This window comes from Phalangium opilio, unplaced genomic scaffold, assembly GCF_054372755.1.
Source record: "Phalangium opilio isolate 3A_F unplaced genomic scaffold, DU_Popi_V2 ptg000009l_1, whole genome shotgun sequence".
Lineage (NCBI taxonomy): Eukaryota > Metazoa > Arthropoda > Arachnida > Opiliones > Phalangiidae > Phalangium > Phalangium opilio.
The window spans coordinates 8,169,787-8,180,001 of record NW_028324146.1 but is presented as its reverse complement, the minus strand read 5'-3'; the positions used below and the strand labels follow the sequence as shown (position 1 = coordinate 8,180,001).

The following is a 10,215-nucleotide window of genomic DNA, read 5'->3' as shown; positions in this document are numbered from 1 at the left end:
TATACGAGAATCCCAAGTAAATAATATAATAGTTATTTAAGACTACCAATAATATTATTTTTGGCTTTGAAGCTAACGGCCAGTGATTTTGTTTTGACTATAATTTGTCACGTATTAAAATATCCGGTAAGCCTCGACTTCGGCTTGGGCACCGGTCGATTCAGCTTGTCATGTTTCACGAGATAGAATAATTATAATATTAATAATAATCAATTATAATTATTATAATCAATAGTTTGCACTAATTAATATACTTGAATGGTTATTGTTATTTTGTACCATGTGCAGGCACCTGAAATAAAACTTTATTCCAACTTCTAGGATTCTAGTTACGGATTTTATGAAATTTACTGTGCCTATATTTATAATTATTTTTACTCATATAAACACATTAACCGATCAACTAAAATTCATAATTAAAAAATACTCGCACAAAAATTATTTGTACAACATTTACACTAAACCGCTGTTTCTGAAAAGACTGGATGGCTGACAGACATACGTAAGATATTTTATAAGCCCCCTCCGTGCTAGCTTTGTAAACCAACGGGCTGGTTGTCTGGAAAATCGAAAACTCGACGCGCGAAAAGCGCGTATGGGCCCCCCTTGAGTTAAGACACTATTAAGGTTTAGAGGGGTTACAGTTTTTAAAATATCTAGGTTATCTTCTAATAAGTTTTTAACAATTATAAGAGTTTCATTAACTGGAGTATTAGGGAACAGACTGACGACATCAAAGCTAACCATAAGGCTATTGTCTTCAAACGTGATATCGTTTAGACGTTCAATAAAGTCATATGAATTTTTAAGACAGTTTTTCGAGTCCACAAGGGTATCAAAGATCTTAGCCAGATGGATAGACAGATTACATGTAGTTGCACCAGACATATCTACAATAGGTCTCATAGGATTATCAGTTTTCTGAATTTTAACATAACCTTTTAAGTGGGAAATTCTAGGATTCTTATTCCTTAATGCGAATTTGAATTTTTTATCAATTTCACCAGATTTTTCTAATTTTATAGTGAAATCAATGATTTCTTTACATTGTTTATTTAAGCTAAATTTCGGATTTTTAATGTAGTCACCGTTATCAATAAGATTTTGCATTTTAGTGATATAGGCGTTTTTGTCCATAATTGTTATTTTTCCCCCCTTATCAGCCGGAACAATTAGTAGATCTTTCTTCTTTATAATCGTTTTAATCGCGTAGCGTAGGTCTTTGGTTAAGTTGTCTTCACTAAGATTAAATTTAAAGGTTTTAATCTTAGTGAAGACAACTTAACCAAAGACCTACGCTACGCGATTAAAACGATTATAAAGAAGAAAGATCTACTAATTGTTCCGGCTGATAAGGGGGGAAAAATAACAATTATGGACAAAAACGCCTATATCACTAAAATGCAAAATCTTATTGATAACGGTGACTACATTAAAAATCCGAAATTTAGCTTAAATAAACAATGTAAAGAAATCATTGATTTCACTATAAAATTAGAAAAATCTGGTGAAATTGATAAAAAATTCAAATTCGCATTAAGGAATAAGAATCCTAGAATTTCCCACTTAAAAGGTTATGTTAAAATTCAGAAAACTGATAATCCTATGAGACCTATTGTAGATATGTCTGGTGCAACTACATGTAATCTGTCTATCCATCTGGCTAAGATCTTTGATACCCTTGTGGACTCGAAAAACTGTCTTAAAAATTCATATGACTTTATTGAACGTCTAAACGATATCACGTTTGAAGACAATAGCCTTATGGTTAGCTTTGATGTCGTCACTCTGTTCCCTAATACTCCAGTTAATGAAACTCTTATAATTGTTAAAAACTTATTAGAAGATAACCTAGATATTTTAAAAACTGTAACCCCTCTAAACCTTAATAGTGTCTTAACTGCCACAGAAATTTGTTTACGTAACAACGATTTTGAATTTAATGGTATCAAATACAAACAAACAGATGGCCTCCCGATGGGGTCTAATATTTCCCCTGTATTAGCTAATATCTTTATGATCTATTTCGAGAAGAATTTCCTTGCTTGTGAACCGGATTTCCCTGATATCTGGTGGCGCTATGTAGATGACATTTTTTCAAAATGGACGGGTAATAAAACTGACCTCATGGACTTCTTGGAACGTATAAACTCTAGACATCATAAAATCAAATTTACTGTTGAAATAGAAAAACAGGATAAATTACCTTTCCTTGATGTCTTAGTTGATAGATCCAATAATTCTAGGAGACCAGACCACTCCCTCTACCAGAAACCAACCCACTCTAATAAATTTCTTAATTATAATTCATATCATGCACATCATATCAAAAATGGCCTAGTTAAAAGCCTTAGTTATAGAATCAATAAAATCTCTAATCAGCCATCCAAAGACCTTGTTAAAATTCGGAACCAATTGTTAAATAGCCAATACCCTAAACCTATTTTAAATAAATTCCTTAAACAAAACAATTCTATTACCAATAGTACTACAACAGCCAAAAAAAATAAGGAATCTGAAAAATGGCTTTTCTTACCTTATTACAAGGGATTTAATGAAACCCTTCAGAGGAAGTTAAGACCTTTTAATATTAAAATTATTAACAAAAAAGCTAAGGATTTAAGGAGTGCCTTAGTTAAATGGGAATCGGAATCTGATAGAGATAAAGTTGATAAAGTTGATATTATAAATACTTCGGGCATAATTTATAAAATTGAATGTAAAACCTGTAATAAGGTTTACATCGGGGAGACAGAAAGAAAACTACTTGATAGAGTCAAGGAACATAAAAGAGATGTCAAAAACAAAAAAGAAACAAATGCCATATTTGTTCATCTAAAATTTAATACTTCACACCAGATTAATTGGGATAATATCTCTATTTTGGCTAAAGAAAAGGATTATTTTAAACGTAAAATTACTGAAAGCATATTTATAAAAAAATTTAAACATAACAACTTTAATTTAGAAGCCGGAATCTCCTTAAAAAATAATTGGAACATTAATAACCTATTAAAATATAAAAATAAAAATAAATAAAATCCCGCGCCAACCTGGCACCCTCTAGATGTAAATAATCTCCTAGGGATAAAATGTTATACTCCCCCCCCCTTTTTTAGATATATTGTTTTTTAGTTTTTTAGTGTATAGCTTATTAATGTGAAACTCACTAATCTCCTAGGGATAAAATGTTATACTCCCCCCCCCCTTTTTTAGATATATTGTTTTTTAGTTTTTTAGTGTTTAGCTTATTAATGTGAAACTCACTATGGTTCACCAGACTGAACGACGAGCCGCGGCTCGAAACGTCTCATTTTTAATTTGGATGTTTTAAATAAATTATTATTTAACTCTAATTACACGTGGTTTATCTCCGTAAATTTCTTTAATTTTCTAAATTACTTCACACCCGTGTATAATAATAGTTATGTTTGACCTTTTTAAACGCATCAAGTCCTTTGTTATAATTAATCCTTTTGTTGATTTATAAGATCTATTGTAAATTCATCCTTTTGTTACCATCTGCCACCTCTTAAAATCACTCGGATGTCAATCTTATGTCACCTATTGTTGATTGACAAACAATGTTAGACGTGTTTAAACACGTCCGAAAGGTCAACGTACCCTTGGTCAATAGAAGCTTAGGTAACCCTCCACCCCCCTCTCCTGCTAATAAGCCTAGAGAAATTTAGTATAAAATAACGCGAGAAAAAAACAGAATGTCGCATTCGAACTTTAGATCTCGTAACATCAAGATGGATCCTGAATCACTTCGCTGGAATTTGGATGAACTAGCTGTAAATAGGCCTTGGCCCCTAACTTCATTATACAAGTTTTATTTTTTCTTATGTGCCTATTTACACATCGACCCTGCCAATGTACCCTCAAGTTTACCCACTTTTATTATGAATGGAGGTTTTAATATAATTCAAACTTTTCTGGATGTCATTGAATACATGAGAACCATCCCTAGAACACCGGAAGACTGCCATACAATAGACGAATTGGACCACTTAAGTAACTTAATCCCTAGACCTCTAAATATTTCTTACGCCGATCGCATAGAAAGTCGACGGAATGAATTACTACCCACTAACCATAAAGAATCCTTAATCGCCGAATTTAACAACCCTCAATACGATATAGAGATGGCGGCATTTTTGAATCAGGAATGTCAACAAAACGAACCTTTTGAGTACCTGTCTCTGAACTTCTCCGACAACCTACCCAGTGAACAAGAATCTCTCATGGACTCGGAAGAAGCCGCGGCCGATGCGTACGACCAATGGGGTGGCGGTTGCCCCCCTTCACCCATTCAGGATGTCCCTTATTGCGAAATCTTGGAACAGAGCGAAAAATTCTATGAACAGTTTAATATGTATGGTAGAGAATTAGTTCTAAACATCACTGACGATCCCGTTGACAGTATAAGTAGTATTACAGAGCACGTATTAAATGAGTACAGATCAACAGATTATGTTCAAATACCATTGAGAAGCCTAGGTATAAATTGCAGGTCTGAATTAGAATTATCCTTTAAAAGACTAGACCAAGTAGACCCCTCTATTCTCTTTGACCAACTAGCCGAACTGCTTTACGACGACGAAATTGAACATTTTTTTCAAGGACCTGTAAAAATAATATTCCATATAGTGAGAATTCCTGAAGGGTATGGCAGATCTAAGCGTCGTCATCTTAAACCCTTCAATATTTTCTCTAAAGATAGGAGAGGAATCCTTCGGATTACGAGTACCAATAATCTCTGCTTGGCCCGAAGTCTTTGTGTAGCTGTTTCTCATCGTGACTACATGAACAATAAAAACAACAAAGAGTTACAAAGGATTTACAAGTACATATCAAAAACAGGCCCCCGTTTTACAAGGCAAAAACCAGCCGCTTTAGAGCTATGTCGTAAGGCAGGAGTCGCCCTAGACGAATGTGGCAGCCCCGATTCGTTCCAGAAATTTAAACTATACTTATCGGCTTACTCCATCTTTGTCTATAAATTCGAAAATAGGGTACCCATTTTAATATTAGGCGAAAATGACCCTACAGACACCAGACCCCGCCTCTTTCTACTTAACGAGTGTAATCACTACAACGTTATTACCTATTTAAAACCTTTGTTTAGTCACGAGTACTTTTGCGAGAAGTGTCTCACTCCCTACTGGCGTATTCAGTCTCATAAATGCAACGACTGGTGCTTTAAATGTATGCGTCCAACAGTTTGTCACGGTAGTGAAAAAACATGTGGGTCATGTTTGCGAAAATTCTGGGGCGACGACTGTTATAACAGTCATTTGATCCCAGCAGGTAACAAAAAACCTCTTTGTGAGAGGCTCTACCTTTGTAAAAACTGTTTTAAAACAATAGATTTCGGAAACCGCAAGACTGAACATACTTGTGGAGAAATGTATTGTCAAGTATGTGGAAAACATCAACCTAGTGATCACTTATGTTATATTCAAGTGATAAAGGACAAAAACCCCAGCGTTATCCCCTCGAAAAAACCTCGTCGTAATATACCTGAACTAATGTATGTTTTCTTTGATGTGGAATGCATACAGACGAAAATATGCCACGAGAAGTTGGGGGCGTACGAACATCAAGCCATCTTATGCGTTAGCATCTCAGTTTGCGAAGATTGTATAGAAGAAAAATCCCTAGATTTTAATTGCATCAAATGCAACCAATTTGGACCTCGCAAACAACGTTTCACTGGTGGAAAACCTATAACTGCGTTCCTAGACTACTTAGTCAGCTTATTCGACGTGAAAAAAGTTATCGTACTGTCCCATTTTGGCGGCAATTACGACAATCAACTATTAATTAGGGAAATAATTAACCGAGACGAGAAATTTGTCCCCGAAACTCTGAAAATTAACGGTACGCGCATTTTAGAGATGAAGCTCTCTAATCTATTATTCCTCGACTCGTACAATTTTATCCCCGTAGCTTTATCTAAGTTCCCCGCCACTTTCGGACTCCCTAATGCCGCCAAGGGGTACTTTCCCCATTTTCTTTTCAATGTAGTTGAACACGAGTTTGATATAGACAGACAGGAAGAGACAAACTATAAGTTAGAAAATACTTTACCCCCCACAGAGGCTTACGGGTGCCAGTATTTCACCAGGAAAAACTTGGACTCCTTTATGAAATGGCATACCTCAGAAGTCAGTAAGGGTAAAGGCTTTACTTTTTTAAACGAGCTTTATTATTATTGTGAAAACGACACTCTACTCCTATTTTTAGGATGTTTAACTTTTCGGTCACTCCTACTAAAAGTTACGAGCGTAGACCCATTTAATTGTGGCTCAGTTACCCTCCCAGGGGTCTGTTCCTATGTGTATCGAAAAAATTATCTCAAATCGAACACCATTAGCATCATCCCATCAAACTATTACAGACTTGGTGAGAACCAGTCTTTAGGCGCTATTGAATGGCTTGAATGGACTGCTCATGAGAGAAATATTCCTATTCAATCCTCGTTCAGAGGCAAAGAGGTTAAAATCCAAACCCTAAAGGTAGACGGTTATTGTTCAATCAACAAAGAAGTGTTCGAATATATGGGATGCTATTATCATGGATGCAAAATACACTTTCCCATTAATAGAAACAAGATGTTACATGGTGACCCTACTGAAACGTTAAACACAAGATACACGAGAACTGAGAAGAAAATTAGCAAACTAGAGGCCCTCGGACACGCAGTCAATGTCAAATGGGAATGTGAATGGCAACAAGACAAAACAAATAACCCCGAAATTAATGAATTTTTAAAACGGAACGACATCCGCGTTAAAACATCCAAAAGACTGAACCCTCGCGACGCTTTCTTCGGCGGACGCTGCGGTGCTAACAAACTGTATCATAAAACAACGGGTACAGAAAAATTGCACTACGTGGATTTCACTAGCTTGTACCCTTTTGTCAACAAAACGGGAAAAATTCCTATCTGACACCCTAAAATTATTTTGGATAATTTCCCCGACATCTTCTCATTCGATGGGCTTCTCAAATGCGACGTACTTCCGGCTCAAAACCTGATACATCCGGTTTTGCCAGCTAGGATAAACGGGAAGTTAACCTTTCCCCTTTGTTACACCTGTTGCAAAACTCAATTCCAGGGGGACTGCACACACACACCTGATCAAAGAGAACTGCGGGGTACCTGGGTAACAGATGAACTAAGATACGCCGTAGAACGAGGATACAAAATAACACACATGTATGAAGCCTGGGCATACAAAATAACCCAATACGATCCCGAGATCAAACAAGGTGGTCTTTTTAAAGATTATGTAAACGCCTTCCTCGAGTATAAAACTCTGGCTAGCGGCTTCCCTGCTGAATGCGTCACTCAGGAGGATAAAGAAAACTACGTCAAAAATTACAAAGAAGTTGAAGGGATCGATTTAGACATCGATAAAATTGAAAAGAATGAAGGGTTGAGATGCCTGAGTAAGCTAATGTTGAACTCTTTTTGGGGAAAGTTTGGACAAAACACGAGACACACCTCAACAGATATAATAAAAGACGCCAAAACCCTAAACGAGCTACTGCTTAACCCAGACAAAGAGGTTAAAAGTCTATTGACTTTAAACGATGATACCATCTTAGTCAAATCAGAAGATATTGCAGAAAACGAGATCGCTCACAAGCATACAAACGTGGTTATAGCATGCTATACTACGACTATGGCACGCCTTCACCTCTTAAAACATCTCGAAATGGTGGGAGACCTATGTTTTTATATGCATACGGACAGCCTTATCTACCTCTCGCCAGATGGAGTCCCTATACTTCCTACAGGAGATTATCTTGGTGAGTTAAAGAATGAGTTAGAACTATACGGCAAAGACGCCTATATTTGTGAGTTTGGAAGCGCTGGTGCGAAAAATTATTCGATGAATATTTACGACCCCGCAACAGAAAAGATCACTAACATAATTAAAGTTAAAGGATTTTATTTAAATTCGTCTACTGAGAACCACGTAAATTTCGATATAATGAAAAAGTTGTTAGGTGTAAACAACGATGGTAAACCAGAAATGAACTCTGTACAAGTACCGATTGGCCCCCAAATCCGACGTTTACCTAATCATACTTTAATTACCATTGATCAAACTAAAACATATCAAGTCGTCGTCGATAAAGTAAGAGTTTTCCCAGACTACACCACAGCCCCTTATGGGTATCTTAAGTAAATTTGTAAAATTAATTTGTATATATAATTTTTGTATTTTTAATTTATTGGGGTTTTGTCTGCAGACATTTTTTTTTTCCAAATATATGTTTTTTTTTTAATTTTCAATGTTTCTTTTATATATTAATTGTGATTAGTTTTGTTACGATTAAAATAAATTTGTCAATAATAATTTTCACTCTATATTATGGTCTTTATTCCTACAAAACCATCTTTTGTTATAAGCCTGTGATTAGTTTTGTTACGATTAAAATAAATTTGTCAATAATAATTTTCACTCTATATTATGGTCTTTATTCCTACAAAACCATCTTTTGTTATAAGCCTATACAATCAATCAATCAATCAAATACTGACAGGTAAAGTGAGGAGAACGGAAAAACCCGCCCCCCTTGACCTTGAGTGGCCGCCATCTTTGTTCGCTATAATGGCTGCACACTCTCTGTTTTTACTTTGGATCTCTTTACATCCTCATTGTATATTTGCCTTTGGTAATAGAGACTGAGTTTGATAGTTGATTGTGACTTCGGGGTAGTTTTGGCGTTAGTGTCTTATGTATTTTGATGCTTATCGTCGCTTATCTTTAAAGAAGAGTCTGCTGAAGTCATCGCTTTTCTAAGCGTTGGCTCCTCATTATGGGCTTCCCAAAAGTAATAAGCCCCAAGGCAAACTTCCCTCATTCAACCCTTGGCTTCTACTAAATTAAGAGTCACTCTATTCTAAAGTATTGAACGCCCTCAAATAACACCGTTTGGATTTTATATCTCTTAAATAAGAACACTCTTGTATGGCTGTATGTATGTATTTACAATCAATGCCCAGCTTTACCTAGTCTAGAAGACTGAAAATTCTCAGTTACGTTACTCATAAGAAGAAGTCGTGCACTTGGAAATATTTTTCCTATTCGAGGAGTTGTTTATAAATCAACGATGAACTTTTACATTTAATAAACGAAGTTTTATTAGCATCTACCGTTTGAAGTCAAATTCAACATGTCAAATTCCATCCGGTATCTACCTACACCTGTACTTTTTGTATTTAAGACAAAACTACCATATAAACGTCAAACTATTCAATCAAGAACTTTATAATAAAACGATATATATATTCCAATGTCAATTAATGTAAGATATTATATCTATCTTGGATTGCTAGTTAACTTTAGTTTAGACTCGATTGCAATTATTTTTAAGCCTTAATGATCTTTAAGTGCATAATTACCACCTATAAGTTAAAGCAGAAGTATATAATATTTCTTTTCGAGAGAAATGTACCACAAAGCTAGATGACTGTAACGTCATTCTTCCCAACATCGGAACATTTTGGTCAAGGTTACTAAACCGAATCACATACGCGATAAATAGTTCCATTATCATTGCTCTATGAGCGCTGCTTAACTATTTGCCAAGGCGCATACGCATGTGCATTTTTGTCCCACGTCAAGACGAGGTTTGTGAGTTGATTGCTGGGGATTTAGTAACAAACAGTTATAGAATTCACCTTGAGACGTGATGCCCATCTGAAGTTTGTTGAGAGGGAAAGCAAACAAAAAGGGTGAGCCTGGGAAGAATGACGTTACATAACTAAAGTATTAAGAGAATACAGAGAGTCATCCTTCTTCTATTATCCCCTTCAGGTTAAATGCAAGTGGCGTAGAAATTGGAGTTATTACGTTGTTGGTGTTCGATTTCTTCTCGTGACGTATTAAATATTTAACGTCTAAACAAAGTGGTTGAAGATAATTTCGATAATGAGCACGGCTACTGTTCCTGACAACAGCGTGAAAAGTAAGTAGAAGGGAACGCTGACGCTGCTCAGGTCCAAATCAGCCGCGCTTTTCATTGGTCTCTTCCAAGTGACATGCCCATATAAATGACGCATCTCGAGATCCAGATAGTCCAATGCTTGCGTTTCGAATAACGGTTCGACGCTGCAATAGAACATTCTTCAAGCCCCTAAACCATTTTACGATAAAACTCATACCGACATCAGTTGGACGAGCTCGTGAA

General features: G+C 35.9%; 1 protein-coding gene across 1 annotated transcript; it reads left to right on the top strand.

The window, feature by feature from the left end:
* Positions 1 to 2,127: 2,127 nt before the first annotated feature.
* LOC149713662 (uncharacterized) lies at positions 2,128 to 3,039 on the top strand. Its single transcript, XM_089844107.1, has one exon. The coding sequence runs from the start codon at positions 2,128 to 2,130 to the stop codon at positions 3,037 to 3,039; it is 912 nt and encodes a 303-aa protein (XP_089700233.1).
* Positions 3,040 to 10,215: the final 7,176 nt, after the last annotated feature.

What these genes read in the sequence shown, in the direction of transcription:
- LOC149713662 (XM_089844107.1), top strand. Translation starts at nt 2,128, where the DNA reads ATGGACTTCTTGGAACGTATAAACTCTAGACATCATAAAATCAAATTT.